Source organism: Numenius arquata, chromosome Z, assembly GCF_964106895.1.
Source record: "Numenius arquata chromosome Z, bNumArq3.hap1.1, whole genome shotgun sequence".
Taxonomy (NCBI): domain Eukaryota; kingdom Metazoa; phylum Chordata; class Aves; order Charadriiformes; family Scolopacidae; genus Numenius; species Numenius arquata.
The window spans coordinates 15,000,437-15,019,942 of record NC_133616.1 but is presented as its reverse complement, the minus strand read 5'-3'; the positions used below and the strand labels follow the sequence as shown (position 1 = coordinate 15,019,942).

General features: G+C 38.4%; 1 protein-coding gene across 1 annotated transcript in view; it reads left to right on the top strand.

Annotated features, from left to right (window-relative positions):
- The window catches only part of FYB1 (FYN binding protein 1), a 68,369-nt gene that overhangs the window by 31,838 nt on the left and 17,025 nt on the right, over positions 1–19,506 (top strand). The window contains exons 3-8 of the mRNA XM_074166001.1: positions 12,186–12,366; positions 14,130–14,179; positions 15,242–15,261; positions 16,035–16,081; positions 17,537–17,654; positions 19,274–19,430. Coding sequence (XP_074022102.1) covers positions 12,186–12,366; positions 14,130–14,179; positions 15,242–15,261; positions 16,035–16,081; positions 17,537–17,654; positions 19,274–19,430 — 573 coding nt within the window. The remainder of the gene's footprint in view (positions 1–12,185; positions 12,367–14,129; positions 14,180–15,241; positions 15,262–16,034; positions 16,082–17,536; positions 17,655–19,273; positions 19,431–19,506) is intronic.

Below are 19,506 nucleotides of genomic sequence, written 5' to 3'. Positions count from 1 at the left end.
CTTCTGTAGACATGAGTGTCTTGCTGAGGAAAATTTGCTTATTGATGCATTACTATTTTCCAGTGAAGGCAGGATTTAAGAAATTCCTGCCTGGGCCTGTGAATACATGGCACTCTGGTAAAATTCCTGTGTGATGTCCTATTACAGCAATTTTCCCTAAGAGTAGATCATATTTTCATCAGCTTAGAATCAATTAGAGGCATGTGCTTTTTAGAGTCAGAAAATAATACTAACGATACTGTTTTTTGATAAACACTCAAAGTGCAAACAGGCCTTTGTTAGAAAAAAAGAAGTAATTTTGCAGACAGCTTTCCCTGTGAGGCCACAACTGTACGGCTGCTTTCAGAGGAGAACTGCACCTGGGGTGACCTCAGTGGGATCATGTGTGTACAGATGGCCACCCACATAAAGTCAGTTGAAGGCTCAGAGTCCCAAGCATTCGAAACACCCCTGAGTGCCTCGTGAACGATCAACACCAGGGGTTCAGCTAGGGAGAACATTTTGAGCTCTGCCTGGAGAAACGGAAGGAAACTACTGAATCTAGGAGGAAAGAAAAAATGTGAGAAAATTCTCATGATTTATAATTTGGGTTAGGGTTGCAGTCCTTGTTTAGGTTCTGTTCTGTAACGGATAGTGTACCCACACAGTGACATGGCTATTTGAGTTGGGTAAAACAACCAGAGATAAAGGAGGAATTAAAATTTGAGGTGCATTGTTAAAGTTCTCCCAACACGCTGTTGGCAAAGTAATTAACAGCCAAGCACCGCTCCCAAGGACAGTAAATGTCTTAACGGTCTTTGCAAAGCCCCTTAGAACCAGTCAGTTGTTGCTCTTACTTGATGGCAAAACAAAACAGCAGCTTCCAAAGTTTTAAAGCACAGGGGATTTTTTTATAACAGGATGTCACAGCTGTTTACTGCAGAATCTGGACTTAAAAGGTCAATGCAGGTTTTCTTTTTTTACCGCAGTGCTAGATTGGATAAAGTTATACAACAGCTCAGTATTAAGGTGTAAGGGGATAAAAATAACTGTAACATGATCCAAATCATCTGTTTCTAAGTCAGATGAAACTAGAAGTAGGTGATGATATCAAACAACACTGTTCAGGGTGGGGTTGGGGTGGCTGTGTGAAATGATATGATGCCTTTGTTTGCACAGGTGAACTACAGCACCCCATAAAACCCTGTACAGCTCGAGAAAGTATCAAAATTGCAATTTCAGAACAGCATGATAACTATGTGCAACATAATGCCTGGACTTTGCTATATATAGCTAAAATGTTGGATTTTAAGTAATATCAAAAATGTATTGAAGTGAGAATATTTGTGGGAATTTGAAGACTTTCAAGGCTTTTTACCGAGTCTTTTATTAGATTTTATGCTGTTGAAGTCTATTATTATTGGTCTCCCATACACTTACCTGAAAACTATGGAAGTGAAGTTGAAATTATGATCACAGACCTCCCAAGAGCTTAACTTTGCTGGATCTGCTTAAAAATCTGGACAAGTAGTTGTATGTAGTTTTAGTGGAAATGAATGTAAAAGCTTTTCAGGTTTCCTCTTTCTCCTTCTCTGAAAGTGAGAGAATGTAAGCAATTCTTCTTTCAGCAGGATTATACGGAGATATTTTACACCTCTGAGAAGCAGGAGAATCAATTTTAGAAGTTCCTAGAACTGAAGAATGATGCTCAGCTGAAACAGAGTCAAAGTTGTGCATTTATCATGAAAATCACACTGCAGTGTATAATCCCAGACAATGTACATAGTTTGGTACAAGTGCAATGACATCACCTATGTGGTTCTGACCTCAAAGGAGTTGTCTTGCTCATGGGATTGGTATAAGGTCAGTTTCAAAAAAGAGGTTTGAATTCCTTTCTAATTTCAATATTATTTCTTTGGCCATCTTTCAACAGTTAAACCTGTATGTTCCAAAAGACCAGTTGAATTAAATTTCCCTTAGTCTTTTTGTTCACATCTTCATTCTCCAGCTATAAATACATGCACTATAACTATAGAATATGCATGTAAGACTAAATTTTTTCAATAAACAAAGAATGGACAAGTGCTTTCAGTTTGCTTCCATCAGAAATTTTTTTCAGTTTTTTTAAGAGCCTCCACAGCAAAGAATATTAATGCTATGGAGGAAACCCTGCCAGACTGAAGTTTTCAAAGCATTACCTTTAATTGGCCAAGGATTCACCATAGAATTCTGCTAAAACATGTGGACAAGACTACAAATTAAACTGCTACCATGGCTTACAGCACTGAAAAAAGATAAATCACTGCAGTTTAAAAATGAATGCAACCATTCTGATGGAAATATGAATGAGGCAAGTTATTTACCTACCTAAGGAAACAGAGAGATCTAACCCAAGTTATAGATAAAATAATTCTTGGGGTAAACCAATATTTATTATTTGCCTGCAGACGATTGTTCCAGGTACAACTTTCTGTGTTGTGCATTGGGAAGAAAAAGTACACAAAAAACCCGCTGCAAATTAGTATTTAAACTCTTTACTCTTTACTATTTCCTTAGCTACAACAGTCTGCAATATCTTTCAAATAACTTAATGTATATTTTTAGTTAAAAAGGAATAAAACGTATCCGTCAGTAAGCCACAAAAGGGCAGTTCTCAGTTGTGAATTGTCACAACATCCACTATTGCCACATTCTTAGATCTTCCCCTAAATATCTCCATATTTGTTTATTAGGCCTTATGTGTCAGACTTGTTTCCTTCCAGATGATCTGATTCTAGTAAAAATAACAATAAGATATGGGTTGGTTATATCATAGTATAGAGGCATAGAAATAAATTTTTCTCATGTAGACACTTGTTATAGTCTACGTATGAATTCTAGAGTAATTCCTGCAGTTGGTTATGCTCAATCCCATTGAGTCAGCTATAATAATTCCTGAGCGGAGACCAGAATCTAAGAGGTAGAATTTAGGACTCTGAAAATAAAGCATGCCAATGCACCTGTTAACTCTGTTGAGTAGGCCTCAACGAACACTTACTAGCAGTTCCAAATAGCCATTGACATGCAGTTTGAATTGTTTTGAGACCGCTTCTGTTTTGAATCAAAGTATATGCCTGATATACTCTCTCAATAGATCTGGACTTCTGCAAAAGACTGAATGAAATGCATGACCTGTTATGTTAGAAATCAGTGTCCACCCTCCAGCAGGGTCAGTGCTGGATGGGCTTAACACAATGTCTTTGGGATTACACCACACACAAAAGGAGTCTTTGTGAAGGAGTGTTGAGAAAACTCTAACTCTAACCAGTTAGAAAGGAGAATTTATAAGGAGGAAATAAAAAAACAGCTATGACTTTATCATGGAATGTGACAGAAAGGAAATTGCTAGAGAGAAGAACAGTAAAACTGATGGAACTGAATAATTATCTGCTTAATTATGTTATCTTTCTCTAGTTTTTGAAATCTTATTTCCTACACCTATTTTGATTCACATGACGAAACACTCTCGACGAACCTTTATCATTAGATTGCATTACATTACACAAGTAGCTCTGCTGTACCAGAGCCGCAAGTATTCTGAAACCTGTCTATATCCCAGCAGATAATGTGAATATAAATTATATTAATAATTGTAATTTAGAGCTCAATAAGAATGATATGAGCTGGCTGAAAGTCTCCCATTCCTTAAGTTGCTACATATTTTGCTGAAAATCTGTTTTGCAACTAATTGCAGCAATGAAGTGTATCCGGCATTACTTTATAGACAGCTTTCTGGTAAAGCTGGAAAAAACTCTTTTTTCCCAGATATAGAAAAATATTCTGGTGATGAATTTCTGCACATGTTGCTGGTACCATTACTGGACAATCAATCTTGAGCCCTAAAAGGTCTTGTGTTCAGCTAGCTAAAAAAAATGCTTTGTAGTCTGTTTACTCATAATTACAAGAATGTTTGGCATATATTTTTCTCATATTTGAAGTCTGATACATACTGAAATTTCTTTTTGAGTTGGGAAGTCTTCATTTCTCTGTACTGTTTAAATAATATATCCTTAGTGGCTCACAGATGTAAAACCTACACAGCATGCATAATGTTTGCGTTTGAGACAATATATACAATATTAGAGCAAGCATTTCCACCTTTTTTTTTTCCTAGACCTATTTTGGCTCACAGGAGGAAACACTTTTAATGAATCTTCTTAATTTGTTTGCATTACATGGGTAACAATGCACAAGTTAATAAGTTGACTAATTAAATTAGTCATCCAAATAGTTCATTAGAAGAAACAGCCAGTCATTCCTGAAAGTTTTGATCCGAATTATCGAATACTGAATTAAATATTCAATACTAACAGAGACAAAAAAAATATAAAACATTTTGTAGTAAAAATGATAGGAAGCTTTTGAAACAGTATACTAACAATTAATTTTACCCTAAAATGTTAATTTTATTAATGAACATCTCTGAGATCATCGGTTTCCACTCAAAACCGAACCCTCCTAAAATATGTGCATTTAGAACAATGATCCAGATCCTGAATGCAGATCCTGAAGAGAAAATGTGCAAAACCCCGCTATTTGAATGCAAGACTTTGTTGCATGGGAATTTTTTATGCAAGTTATGTTTTATATATCAATGTTTATATTCCTATAATTAAAATCTAACTAGAATTGCATGCTATGTATGATGTAATTATTTTTCAGATTGAGCAACTGGTTTATGAAATTATCAACCCCTTCATCAATTTGTTGGTTCGGGAAATAGTCATATTTTAAGTAAATTTCTTTCAGTATATTTTTTTTTTTGCTTGCCTTTCCATCATTCTACACATTTTCTTTTGCCTTCTTTTTCAATTGGAATGATTTACTGATGATTTATTTTAAACTATTGTTATCTTATATGTCCTCCATCTCTGAATACTTCCAATTGCTTTTTTCTTGCACACGAAATGATACCATGCAATATAAAACTAACTGGCTCATGTTTAGAAATATTTCTTATTAAAAAAAGAAGTAAACATTAGGCCTTTTGAAAAGACAATGGAAAGTTTCACCTATATTTCAATTTTTATGTTCCCTTTTAGATAAGGGTAGGCTTCTGTGTATGATTACACACCTGCAGTTAGAAATCCCTTTCCTTATGCAAGTCAGCACTGCCCAGATGAAGCGTTCTGAATATCTAACATCATATTTAGTCACCATAAGCCTCAGTCCCGCAAGCTTTTACATACCAAAGTACTTTGGATGAAACCTGTGGATTTTATTTTAGGAGTAAGATTACGTGCATGCTTAATAATTTTCAGCTGTCAATCTTAAATGTAGCTGTAGATGCTCACTTTCAAGTGTTGTTTATCCTTTATCTGTTTTTTCCCTACATTCTCACACAGAAGGGGAAAAACCATCTAACACATATGTGGTCTGGGACTTAGTATATCATCTCTATGCCATTTAGAGAAAATAAGGCATTGAATAGGTGTTAAGTGTTACGTGAAATACCCTTGAGGTAGTCTATGCATCTGCTCTGGAAACAAAATTTCCCAGTTGAGATCAATAAGAAGTTCTGCTTTAAAAAGAACAAATTATCCATCTGCTCTGATCGTGTTTTTCATGATGTATGAGCAGTGATCAGCAAAGTAGTCTTAAAATGGATGGAAACTTGTACTAGGTCTCCATTTTCCTCTTTTCCCTTCCTCAAAACTCCCCCATTTTTTGGACATGATGTCCTTTGTACAAAGCTGAAAAAACAGCTTTACCATCAAACTGGAAATAGAATCAGGAGACAGGAGAACAAAAGAAAAGAGCATACCCAGGCATTTCTTAAAGTGGAGTCTGGGCTTGAGGAGGGCAATAATCAAGAACCTTCCATGGTCTTTGTTTTCAAGGTGTGAGTAATGTCTTCAATAATCTTTGTGCCTCTCTTCTTATGGTATGTGGGACAACAGCATAATCAAACGCACCGAGCTTCAGTAAAGTTGTGTGTTTACCTGCCTATTTTGAGCAGCTCCAAAGCAGCATCATTATGAAACCTGAAACCATGGCTTGTACCTAAGTGAATATGCAGGTTAGGGAAGCGGAGCAGAGAACAGCTCTCTGCACATAATGAATAAAGTAGGAAGTGGGTGATCAGCTGCTGCAGATGTTGTTGCAGTTTCTTAGCAAGCCCTCTGTAAAACCCAGAAAGCTTCCCAGATCTTGTATGTAGAAAAGGTGAAGTGTTTTGCAGAAAACTGAAAACTGACGTTGCGTTTGCAGAGTAGCTCAAAAACATTTTGTTTTACAAAAGGATGCTTCTTTCAAAATGCAAAACTTTTGATTATGTAACTGCTTAAAAAATGCTGAGGTCCTTTTTTATAAAAACTAAATAAATTCATTAAGAAATTTAAAATTGCAGGCACTTTTTCCTGCAGAATGTTTGGAGTCTCCTTGCAGTAGCTGATCATTGTCAGGTTTTCTTCATGTTACTAAAAGCAGAAGGGGTTGGCACCCCATCAGTAGCTCACTGCATCAGGGGTCAAAGGGAACAAGGTCTTGGTAAAGGACAAAGAAAGAGGGAAATGGTCTACTTTTTAGGATATGAAGTGTAAAAAATGGTTTTCCCCTGTACATGCAAGAGATTGCCTTGTTAAGGAAGGGATTTTCTTGCACATGTATATATTGGTGAAGTAGATGAAATCAGAGTGAACTTGAAATGGAAGGTAGTGTGATATGCATTGCTGTTCAGTTCCAGTTTTGTTTAGTATGCAATCTTGGACTAGACATTCCTGGGTCAAGGCAATGGATGGCTTAGATGCTACAGCCTGACACCTTAAACATAATTCAGAGTTGCCTTTGCGGTTAAGTCTGAACTGCATAGAGGTTGGAGGCCAGCCTAATGCATTTGCAAGAGAATGTGTTGCTGATCAGATGCAACACAACTGTTCTGAGCTCAGTGGAATTTTTTAAGCACTATTGACTTTGATAGCAGGCATATGTTACTGCTCCGGTCCAGCCAAGGTGTGAGAAAAATATGAATAGCTGAAGCAGACCACCCGCTACTAGGATGGTATAGTTTCCTACTTCAAGGGAGATTATCAAAATTATTATTTGTCATTGTTGACAGTTAAAAGCTTTCTACCGAGTAATCACATTCTAGTGCAGTACAGGTTGAATTGATCATCAGAGTTTGTATTTTCAGTCAATGGATGTTGAACTGCAGGTGTGAGGGCTAAAATGTTTTTGTTTTTTTTTTTGTTTTGACTGCATCTGTTCTGCTCAGGTTGATAACTAGATACTGTTCTTCATCTATGTGCCAGTCTCTCCTCCAAACAGTGAAATACCCTGGCATTTAGGAAGGGGATAGAGAGAGACATGTCATTTCAGCTTTAACAGTATTGGAGCCCATATCACCCTTGCACATGAGTCAACCTTATTTTACAGTTTTGAAAAGGACCAGGGAGAACTGACCTTGGCCAAACTACTGGTTCCCATCAGATCCCTGTCCTACGGCATACTGCTTGTTGCATGTTTTCCTCCAATAAGGTCTGTAGGCACTGCTGGGATTTCCTTTCAGTTTGCCACACATTTCTGGTATTAGCAGCTCAGGACAGAGTAACACAGCAGCTCAGGACAGCACTGAAGATTTCAGCAAGGTGAGAATATGGATATCTTTGTCTCATCCTGCCCTGAAACTTGCTTTTGACTACATAGAGCGCATGGATTCCAAATAGCTAGTTCTTTCTCTAGATGTTGTGTTAGCTACCAAAGAGGTATCAATTCTCTTTCACAAACCAGGAATGGCAAGGGTCAAAATTGCAAGTTTTACACCAAGGCAACCTCAGTGTCCTGAACTTCCTGATAAATAAACATTCTCCAAGAATGTAGGTGACCTTTTGGTCACTGCATGTATGGAAGTTGTTTGAGAAAGTTCGCCAAGATCACAAGAGAAGTGTTTCCAGTGTTCTGTGTGCAGTTCAGCTGTATGCACTGAAGCTCTGGGCGCAATTAAAGTTTAATTCAACAAGCAGCAGCTTGGGATATTTGGCACTTTATATGGACAGTATTTATGGCAGGTTTCTCTTAACTGCTATACAGCTGCACAGGTTTTGTGGAACTCTTTCCTTTTCATCTGTTCTTTCACTTCTTTGTGAAGAGCTTCAGTTTCTGCATCTATTTTCTCAATGTGGCACAACATGTGAAAAAGCTGAGAGTCCCAAGAAGAGAGGCTATTTGGAAACTGAGGTGCTAGTGGTCAAAGCTACCACACAATGATGGTCCTTAACACCATTTCCTGTGATAAGGGTGTGCTTTGGGTGCATATGAAGCCAGGATGTGGTTTCAATTTCACTTCTTGTTCTGAGTGTCCAGAGGTGACTTCAGTTCCACTACCTGCACGGAGCTCTTCCATGTTCTCAGAGCACCAAACGTCTCCGAGACACAAAAAGATGGAACTGGAGTCAAAATGAAATGCTCCATTAAAATAGGAAACAAAACACTACTGAAACATTATGATAGTTTTGGCTCTGTGGGCCTCATTATAAAAGCTTTTTCATGCTGAATGTCACCTTCCTACCTAACTCATCCCATTATTTTCAGTATTAGAATTAAAGCAGTTTACACCCACATCAGTTTCAGTCAATGTAAGTGTAGGTAACTACAACTCAAAAGGCATGGAAGAGTCAGTTAGACTTAGAAAATAAAAAAGCAGTGTTTCGATTATTATGATGACCATTTAGTTACTGTTAGATTCCAGCAATGTACATAAATTAAAAGGGACAGGTTGTTCAGCCCTTATACTTAAAAATAAGCACTGAATCTAAAATGTGTGTGGTGTCCTTTCCTGGCTCAGTTTCCTGTTGCCTGGACTTGGCTCTCAAGAGACATCAGATGAAAGAAGTATTATGCACAGAAACTTGGGTAGAATTTTCACCTTAGTCTTACAAACTAATCACAATGCAGTAATGCTGTATGATGACATAATGCATGTATGCATGTTGTGTATATACATAACACTGTACTAGGGCAACATAAATATAACCACGGAAAAAAACTGATACAGGATTCCCTGTTAAAACACAATAATTTGAGAGTATATTTAACACCAATTAACATACCTTTTATGAAAAAAATCTTTCCGGTTTCTTTATTTGGTTAGAATCTGCTTAAAAGAATTCAACGGCAGATATATGCTTAGATTGTCAGTGTTATTCATCTTTATCAAGGATTTTAGAGCAATAAGAGACTATAGCTGACAAAGTCTGTGGATGAATAAAGACTGTGAAGAGTTAAATGTGAACACACTGTCCTCAGAGACTCAGATACAACAAAAGCACAATCATGTGTTATCTTGGCTCATTTTAAAAAAGTTTGTCTGTACTCAAATGCAAATATACATGTAGAAGGAAGGAGTGTAAATCATACCTGTGAAATGAGGTAATGTAATGCCTTGGGAAAAAATCTAGACATCATAAACAACACTACAGTTGAGTAAGGACAATGATGTGGCAGAAAAGTCTAATGCATAATGGTTGTCATCCTGTAACCCTAAATTCTTGCAGATTTACCCTTAAGGAATCTTCATATAGTTACGAAGTTTTTGAAGAAAAGCCTTTTGCTAACGGGCCTTAGTTTGATATTCAGGCATCTGCACTTCCAAAACAGGAGGAGGGATGGTAATCAGAGAAAATACTGAAACCTCCTGGATGCAACCAGTAAAGATATGGCCAGATGAAGAATGACTTGTATTTTTCATCACTGCATGTGGCAGACAAGTGCATGCTGTGTAGAATTCCAGTGCCAGATTTTTTACAATGCTGGAAAAGTTGCAGAGTTACAGAAATAGCTACAAATTAATTGCTAGATTGAAAAAACAAATGCCTTGAGATGACATTAAAAAGGTTGGTTCTTTAAAGTTATCAAAAAGAAATCTGAGATATTGGTCAAGTTTGGTGGTATCAATACCAATATGGGTAGAAAATAGTGGTTATTAAAAGGCTTTTGATCTATTAAGCAAAGGTAGAAATAAAAGTAATAGAACCTGAAGCCAGATGAACTTAGCAAACAACAAGGTGCAGATTTCAACAGCGAACAAACTTAACAAGTTAATGTAGTGGTACATCCTTTCTCCCATATTCAAACAAGTGGGACATCTTTCTGGAAGACAAGTTTTACCCAGAACGATACTTTAGTAGATCTCTAGCTGTTGGACTCAATATTCAGGCAAGTATTTTCAAGGTGATGTCTTATAAAATATAGGACAACAGAGGATGTCATCATTGAATTGGAAGGGACATAAAGAAGTTGTTTTGTCCATCCCTCTGTGTAGGATAAGGACAACTGTACTAGAACTTAATCATGCTATCAGTTTATCCTATTTCTTCAACATTGATCTCAAGCCATGGAAATTCTACCTTCAGTATTAGAAAGCACCTAACAAATTTTGCTGGCCTTTAGACATATTGCTTTTCACCTTCATGGAAATGAAGAAAAAAAAATTTAAAAAATTATCCCTTTCTTCTTTGCCAGAGATGTATGGTTTTGGTTTTTTTCTCCCTTGGTCTTATCATATTTCCCAAAACAATCACCATTTGTTCAATATATCCAGGAATTCATGTTTTCTAGGCCTCTAATTACTCTCACTCTTCTCCATTGGGGTTTCTCCATCTGGCACACACTAACCCTGCTGTAGCCTTCTCAGTACTAAGTGAAAGGATTATTTCACTTGACTTTTAGCCTATAATTTTGAATAAAATGCCAGAAAGATATGTGAATAGAAAGATATGTGAATAGAAAGATATGTCATACCATACAACTTTAATCTTGGCATATCTTAAAGCATAAGGGTATGCTTTTGCAAGTTGAGTGTTCCTGAACAAAAACACCAAAGAATTCACCTGTGTAGTCAGCAGTGTTGGAACATTTAGTGTTTTGCTGTTTAAGTAATGGAGGAACTTAATATGTTTCAAAAGCAGTGTTGTTGACGTGTATGTTGGAAAGTTTTTCCAAGCAGCCATGAAGCCTAATTTACCCAGAAATTTTTGAGTTCCTTGTAAGTAAGCAGAAAACCTGTCAAAGCTCGGTAATTTCGCTTTGATTTCTGTGAGACACAAGAGGTCCTTCTAATAGTTATCAATTCCTGTTGTCCTGTCTATCCCAGGTACAGAATTTCAGACTCCCAACCAGCTAAAGAAAGCTCTTTCAGTGTTTTTTATAACTTTCAATCTTGATATTAAGTGTTATTAAATATTTGTCGCTGTGCTGTGTTTAAGCCACTTTTTTCCAACGTGGTGAAAGTTTCTTTTTATTGGCAAGATTTTAATTTCCACAGTACAGGTGTGAACTTGAAGAAAATCTCCAGAAGACAAAGGGGTTCTTTTCAATTGTAATTGGTTTTAACTGAACTGTGAACTTGCTTTTTCCTTCCACTCTCCTCTTCCTCAGATTTTGTTGGACTTCCCTCCATACAGCTGGGGACAACTTTTTTAATCCAGCTTTTAATCCACTCATGTTATCTGAAACAAAGTTCTAGGTTTAACATCATGGCATCCAAACAGTCATTTCATTTGGTTGCGTTGAATAACTTCTCTCAATGTGAACTCTCAAAGCAATGGTTACTATAGTTTGGTTGTGGCTTGTACACGGAGCATGAATTCATTTCAGCACACATGCACACCAGCCCACTCATGTAATAATGGCTTCTGTGCGTGATGCACTGCATCATCTTGTTTTTAAGGCTGTACCTGTTTGTTGAGGGTGTAGCTTCTGTGCAGCTTCTCAAACTGCCACTTTTCTAGTACGGACTTGCCAGAAAATTAAGTCCAGCCTTTTACAGCTCACGTTACAAATGTATTTGAAGATGTACAGAGACCTGTACACCTCTTCATCGATGCCAATCATCCCTTCCCTTGAAATTCAGTGCTCATGTGAAACTCTGCAGCTGGTCTTTTCAAGAAAATTTTAGAATTAAATGATAATTTAAAGCATAAGAGCTTATATACCGGATGAACTGATGTTTTTGTGTCCTATTCATGTCTTGGCAAAGACATTGTCAAGAACTTCTGTAGGCAGAGCCTCTCTATTCTGGTAAGATAAGGCACCAAATATATCTAAGAAGCAGGTTCAATAAAATATATTTTCTCTGGGGTGTGTGCAGCACTGATATTTTATCCTAATACTTCATGTAAACAGCGAGGTTCCTTCCTCAGTAAATTCAGTCTGTTCTGCTTCTTTTTCAGGCCCTAAAAATGAAGGTTTGAAACAGATAGCACCTTCCTCAGCAGCACTCCCCCCACCTGTACCTCCACCACACTCTGCTACGCAGTTGCCACCTCCTCCACCAGCCTCTCACCCAGCCCTGCAGTCCCTAGCAGCTCCCAGTCTGCCTCCCAGAAACATCAAGCCCAGCTCTGAAACAATGTAAGTGAACATAAAGCTCAAGGTCTTTATTTTCTCACCTTTTTCTGCCTATTACTTTTCTCATGCAGCAGCAGATTAAGATTGGAGGTGTCGCAAGTTTCTGGGGGAGTGAGGTCCCACACCACTTTCCTTGTCCTGCCCAGTGTCTGGCCTGTTTGGAATTGGTTTTTAATAGCTTGAACCCTCCATCTATTCAGTTGTTTCCCTAAATTGTCTTATCTATAACACTTTTTTTCTGCCCTATTCATAAGGGGAGGGAGGAGGCAAGAGGCATCCGACAGGGTTTTTTGATCCAGAAGGGTTCAAAGACTTCATCCACTGACAGAAAATCAGCTGTATCAATAACTGAAGCTTCCCCCTGCATTTTTCTGGGGGAAGATGCCCAGCAGGATCAGGTCTATCAGTCCATACCCCAGGAAGCATCTTTGCAAGCCAGAGGCACTGTGCTCAACGCTGGTTGTGAAACTGCACCAAGAGCCACGTCGTGGCCTGCTGTGATAGCAGTGAGAAGCCTCTGTGGCATATGGGGCTCCTTTCTTTATCTTTCTTCAAACAGCTGTGTACGAAAGGGCACGACGAAGAGTTCCCAGCGACGAGGAGTTAAAAGTACTTCACCCTAATGTCAAAACTGACTGGAAACAAGCTGAGCCTGAATAATGAGCTGCTCCCTGGCCAGCGGTTACTGCAAGTAGCAGCAAGCGGCAGACAGGGAGAATATATTAGGCGTTGGAGAGGTGTGTGCCAGCACACACACCGTACTTCGCTGCGGATGGTGTGACAACATCAGTCCCGCGTTGCTGCCGCTGCCGCTGCCGCCGCCGTGCCCGGGGCTGTGGCGGCGGCCGCGGGGCGCTGCCGTCGCCGCCCCATCTAGTGGCCGCAGCCAGCCCTCCTGGGTACCCTCCGTGCCAAACGCTTGGGAGCCGAGTGTGTCCTCTTTGCCTTCAGGGACCTGCGAGATTTACCTCCAGATCGAGCTTCTGCTGTCCCCTTCCTGCCTGCCTCTCGGCTGAAAACGTGTGCCTGGGTGCTGACACGTTTCCTTCCACCCTGTCTCCGTGCTTTCTCCATCAAGCTGATTTTAAAAGATCACTTTCTGCTTTCAAGTCCTTTCTTTGATTGCACCTCTTTGATGACGACTGTCAGCTCTAGTTTTCTTTCAACTATTATAAGTTATTAATAAAGTTAAAATACCCTGATATTATTATTAGTTACATTCTCAATTTCCTGCTTCCCTCAGTTTGACAGCACTTTTAAATCTAACATCAAAGACCTGTGACCTGGCCTAACTTTATACCACTGTTTTTCTTCTCCCTTGTTTAGACTTTAAGCTCTACAAGTCAAGGAAAAAGTCTTAGAGCTATATTTAACATTGGGCAAAAGTCTGGCGTTGTGTTGTGCATTGTGTAAGAAGCCTGCACCTGTGAAGATGGTTAAAAAGCCCAACAGATTCTTTCCACTCAGTCAGCCCATCTGCCTATTATATTTTTCATACCACACTCATCTCCATGGCATCTGAGTGCCTTTGGCTCATTTTCTCCTTTTATACTCAGGATCAAGGTGTCCCCATGCGGAAAACAGAGTCACAGTCAGGAAGAACAATTTAGGGAATCTAATGGGTACTTGAGTAGCATATAGCTCTCAACAGACTGTCCAGCCATTCTATAAAATAGCTGGAAAAAGCACCAGGACAGTGCTGAATGAAAATGCAATCATAAAACCATCTTCATAGGTTTCATATGTCCTCTTTTTCATATTTACAGAACTCCAGACAATGAAGAAAATTATGATGATGTTGAATTTGTTTCACATGGTAAGATGCATACGTTTTAATTAATAGCAGCTATATGAAGCTGTAAGCATATTGTATTTATTGTTTTTATCATTATTATTACTGCATTCATGAGTGACTTGTGTAGCTAATCATGCTGGTTCTACAGTTTTATCAGTAAAAATATCTGTCTCATAACACTAACTGTTCTATAATTAATATGACAGACTCTTGGGAACTGTTTTAAACATCTCCTCTCTTACCTACTTTTTGGGGGTTAATAAAATGCTGGGACCGTAAATTACCAGATTTTCAAATGTAAAGTAAAATGAATGCTGCTCTGTCAGAGCTGAAGTCGTGTGCTCTGGTGAAGCAGGCATTGTTTTATACTTGATTAAAAAAACATTGTTGACTGTGCTTTTAATGCTGCTTTGTGGTCTGCCTTCAATAACAGGCGGCGAGTCCCTATATTGTACCAGGAGCAGCCAGGGAAGCAGACTGTAACACAAAGAATTTCAATCTGCCTTCTGATCTCTCCTCGAGAGGACTTGGTTTGTGCCAGGCACAGTATGCTTCCTTTAGTGTGCTAGCCATCCGTGCCGTACAGCCATAATGTGGGCTGCGGAGCTGAAACTGAGCCCAAGCTCTTTTCTGACTTAACTACCTGCAGAGTAAGGAGATTGACAGAGATCCTTCTCCTGCAGCCCAGGGTAGAGGCTGGCTCAGCAAAACAGCCTTTGGCCCCCTTATTCAGCTGTTGGGCTAGTGTGAGCAAGTTACTTGAGGTCTATTCAGTTTAACTAAGGTTTTAACAATTACTTTCTTTTATAAATAGGCATTTTGTAAACAAATGGCATAGGTAAGTTCATCAATGTCACGAAAGAATCTTTAAAACATTTTCCACTTTTAAAAATACATGCTGAAATATACTATTTTGTAGATATTTCTGGTTTACGGCATTCATACCCTCATTAAAAGCCAGAGGCCTGCACATATTTTTAGCTAATTTCACTGGTATTACTAGCAATTTGTAAATAGTTAATTCTAGAATTGTTTTCTGTACAGCAAAAAATAAATACCCTGTTTTTATTTCTTGTTATATAGGTCATGGAAATACAGAGGGGGTAAGTGCTATGCTTCACAATAAACCTATACTTTTTAGCACAAACTTACAAATTTAGTAAAATCCCTTCAACGTATTAGAAAATTAATGGCAGAATGAATCCAGTATATATTTACAGTAAATTGTAGAAGCACTTACTTATTGTGAAGGACAGAAATAAAACCAGGTAAGCAGAGCAAACTGGAACTAATTATCAAAGCTGGCTAGACACCAAAAAACAATTTTAAAAAAAAGAAAAACCACCCTTCTATTTCCACTGATATTTCATTTCACTGAAATTTTCCAGAAACAAGGGCCCTGTTCTATTCTAGTAATAAACCACTTGTTTCAGTTAAGCACAGGTTTGTATCATGTCTTCAAGTACCTAGCTATATCAGGACTAAAGCAGTCTCTGGTATTCTATTTAGATTCCCCAGCATTCCAGTTTAACTACTGCTAACCCTGGCATCTTCATCATGGCAGTGCAATCATCAACACCGATAAAAGACTTTCCAGTAATAACAACGCCTTTAAAATATCCATTTTGGATTAAGAGATGTGCTAGTGTGATTGCAACAATCCCGAACTTCAGACCTGTAGTACTGTACAAACAAAATCAGAAAAAAAGAGTAGTGGGATTGAATAACGTAGTAACTTGGTTTGGGAAGATTAAATTATTTAATTTGTATTTACATTTTGCTGTAAATGTTTTTATATAGTTTTTATGAAGCTTACATAGCAGGTCCATTTTCTTCATGTCTTTGCAAATGTATCTAGGCCATATTTTTCTTATAGGGCCAAGGAAGTGATGGAGAGATGTATGAAGACATAAATGACATCAGGTAGTAATTTTAAACTCTATAACCTATTGTATCTTTATTACCAGAAGCTTGCTATCAAAGGTAATTCATCTGGCACAAAAGTGTGATTCCACTGCAGTCCCTGCCAGGTATTATTGAGTTCATTCATTTCACCTAGAGAAAGTCAGGTTGTTCACAGGTTCGGTCCTATTTAGACCTGCTATGCCCTGGGTTGGAAAAACTCCTGCAATAAAACCATGTGTTTACTGTGATCTAGATAACAGGAGTCTGATTTCTGATCTAAGGAATATGTCTGGATCACTGTTTGGAATTACAGCCTAGAGGAAAAATAAGCTCAGCCCCTTGGTACTATGGTTCCAGATAGATCTTTTGTTGTGGTTTTTCTTGCTTTCTAGATAAATATACTTAGAACTCCTATGAGAGGCTGGATTTACCATTCTCATGACCTGAGTTCCCTAGCATAGCTACAGAGCCGGAATACAAGCACTGGTCATTCTTCTGCCATTTAGCCCTTTGCTTTGAGGACTCCCTTGCCCTGTTAATGTCTAAATGTATGGGATTACTGTATGACCACAGCCAAAGAAAAGCTCTAAATCCCGTGGAATAAGTAACAGTCTAATGTTCCTACACAAAAATACCTTGTTTCAGATGTAGAATGACTTTCAGCAAAAAAATTATTGTTGGATTCTCTTTGAAAATACATAATTTTAAAACTATATAAGTAAAACAAGTGATCCTCATTCAGTCTTTTTTTAATATAATTTGAGCATATCAGTTCAGCAAAATTACCAAAAAAGGAAGGGGAGGGAGCCTCACTCAATCAGTTCCATAGGGTTTGCAGAGCACAGCTCTTCGAGCCACGCTGTTGGCAGCAAATGGCAGAGCCGTAGCTGTAATCCTAATTACATCCCGGGGCCCAGATCTCAGAAGTCCCCAGTACATGAGGCACAGCAGGCGATGTTCCCTGGTGTGATAGACACATTTATGATGCAGTGCAGAAGACTGACTGTCATTTGTGTAAACTGCTGGAATAGGCTGCAGTTGGTTTTAAAACTGCAGTCCAGTGATTGCTCAGGCTTCAGTTCAGGCTGCATCGACCACTGATGGCCTGGGTAAATATTTAATAGCTGCAGCCAGTGCCACGACACCTAGACTGCTACCAGTTTCCAAGCTTGCCAGCCAAAATTAGCTCAGAGATGTTTGGACATGCACATGTAGAGCTAGTCTGCTACCTCCACATAACCTTTTCTGATTTATCATCCTCTTGAGGACAGCCACTTTAAATTATATATGTAATGTAAGAGAAAGGGCTGCTTACTCTATCTATTGCTGCCACACTAGGGTTTAGAATCTGTAGCTTTCATTTCACTGGGAGAACTCTTTTTCCATCTCATGTGGTCCTTTGCTACCTTGGGTAAGAATGCTCTAATGAGATTTTCTTCCCTGCTACATTCAATCCCGGCAATGCACTTTCAGATCTTCAAGGGAAAAAGAGAAGAAGCGGGACAAGGAAGAAAAGAGAAGAATGGACCAAGAGAAGAAAGAACAAAAGGAAAAAGAAAAGAAAGAGCATGAAATAAGGAAGAAGTTCAAAGTAAGTTTTTCATTTTGTAATCTGGCCAAATACACGTAAAAAGCATTATTTGGCATTGTCAAGTTCAAAGTGCACTTTTCAGTTGGCTACAAAACTATTTGTTATGTTTGGTAGTTCAAGCACCTGGATAAATTCTGAATAAAGGTTTAAGCTACCCCTTTATGTTTGGCATGTGTTTGACTTTGGGTTCTGCACTGCGGGCAAAGACATTTTTTCAGTGCTTATGTAGTTTTCATTAAATTCCCTTCTCAAGTTCTTTCTACGTAAAAAAAAGCCTTAAAAACATTTCCTTTCACTTTTCTGTTTAAAAAGCATTTATGTCACTAGAATAGTATCAAAAGTCCTTAATAAAAGTGGGATTTGTATCCCATATGCTTAGTACTTTTTCTTTCAGAGTATCCAGCCCTTGAGAGATTTCAACATTATATTACAACACATTGCCCTTGCTGTGGTCTAAATGGACCTAAAGGGACTTCCAGCCTAAATGGGGAGGAAGGGAACTGGGCACATGTAGGGGAGCTACAGTCACTGTCAAAGCCTACAGGCTAAATGATGAGAGAGTTCTTTCTGGTTTACATCATTTTTATATAGCTAGTGGTCAGCATGCTCCCACAGTTTACAAATCTCCCAGCCGTTTTCTGTTAACTAATGCCTGTTCACAATGCTCCACTCTGCTTCTCTCAGGGTCATTGTACCTAGTGGGCAGCTTTGTTTTTCTTCCTATTATGCTCTGTACACAGTAAAGCCATGGTGATTCTCTCGCATCATGGCCTTGGTCTGCTTTGGAGAGGAAAATACTAATAGTTAATAATAGTGGGTTAGCTGGCATTTGTCAGGCCCAAAGTCTATTTTTCAGACCACTCCTGTGAAGTACAGTCATTAGTCCACTGGATGCTTTTAGACTGCAGACTGCTCTCTTGCGGCCATTAAAGTATGTTGTTATTCTTAAATGCAAGCAAATATATTTTAGTGCATATTTTCTTTCCCATTTCTTCGACACCTATACAGGATAGATATTCCCAAGCTAGTCTATAATTGTCAACAGTCACATGCCTCTGAAAGATCACATATATCTTAAAGCCAAAGATACTGAAATCCAAAGTGGTTTCTCCGTAACACATATTAAAGATCTCACAAAGAGAATCCTGAATTCCAGTAAACACTGTGATCATCTCTTCTGAGTACTTGTAGGATTGTTTATAAAGTAGAATTGTAAACACAGGACATTATGTGGTAGACTTATTTCTGTTAATGAATATTTACTCGTATGAATAGTTCTGCTGAAACTACATGGAGCTGCCCATTGGGATTAAATATGTGTGTGTTTTGTGAACCTGTAAAAGGCTCCATGGGTTAGCCTGTTTGTATCACTGTGATTTTGCCAGTCACTTCTTCAGCTGCCATGCTGTTATGCCATTGCCCTCTCTTTTCATTACTGATTATTAATTTAAACTGGGTAGTTGGGGGCAGGATTGATGCCTTTTTGTTTATTTGCCTAGACTATTTCAAATATCAATGAAACAAGTAATCATCATTATTGTTATATTCTCTTTTGTCTGAATGTTTGGGAAAGAATTTCACTTTTCCACGTGACTTCTTTTGTTGCTTCTTCTGTGCAGTTAACGGGACCCATCCAAGTCCTTCATCAGGCACGAGCTTGTGTTGACCACAAGGGAGGGAAGAATGAGCTGACTGTCAAACAAGGGGATGAGATTGAAATTATTCGCCTCACAGACAACCCAGAAGGAAAGTGGCTGGGCAGGATAAAAGGATGTTGTGAGTTCTGTCTCTTCACTGTGCTCCTGAATGTTTTCAATGTATGACAGCAAACGTGAGCACTACACCAATGAGT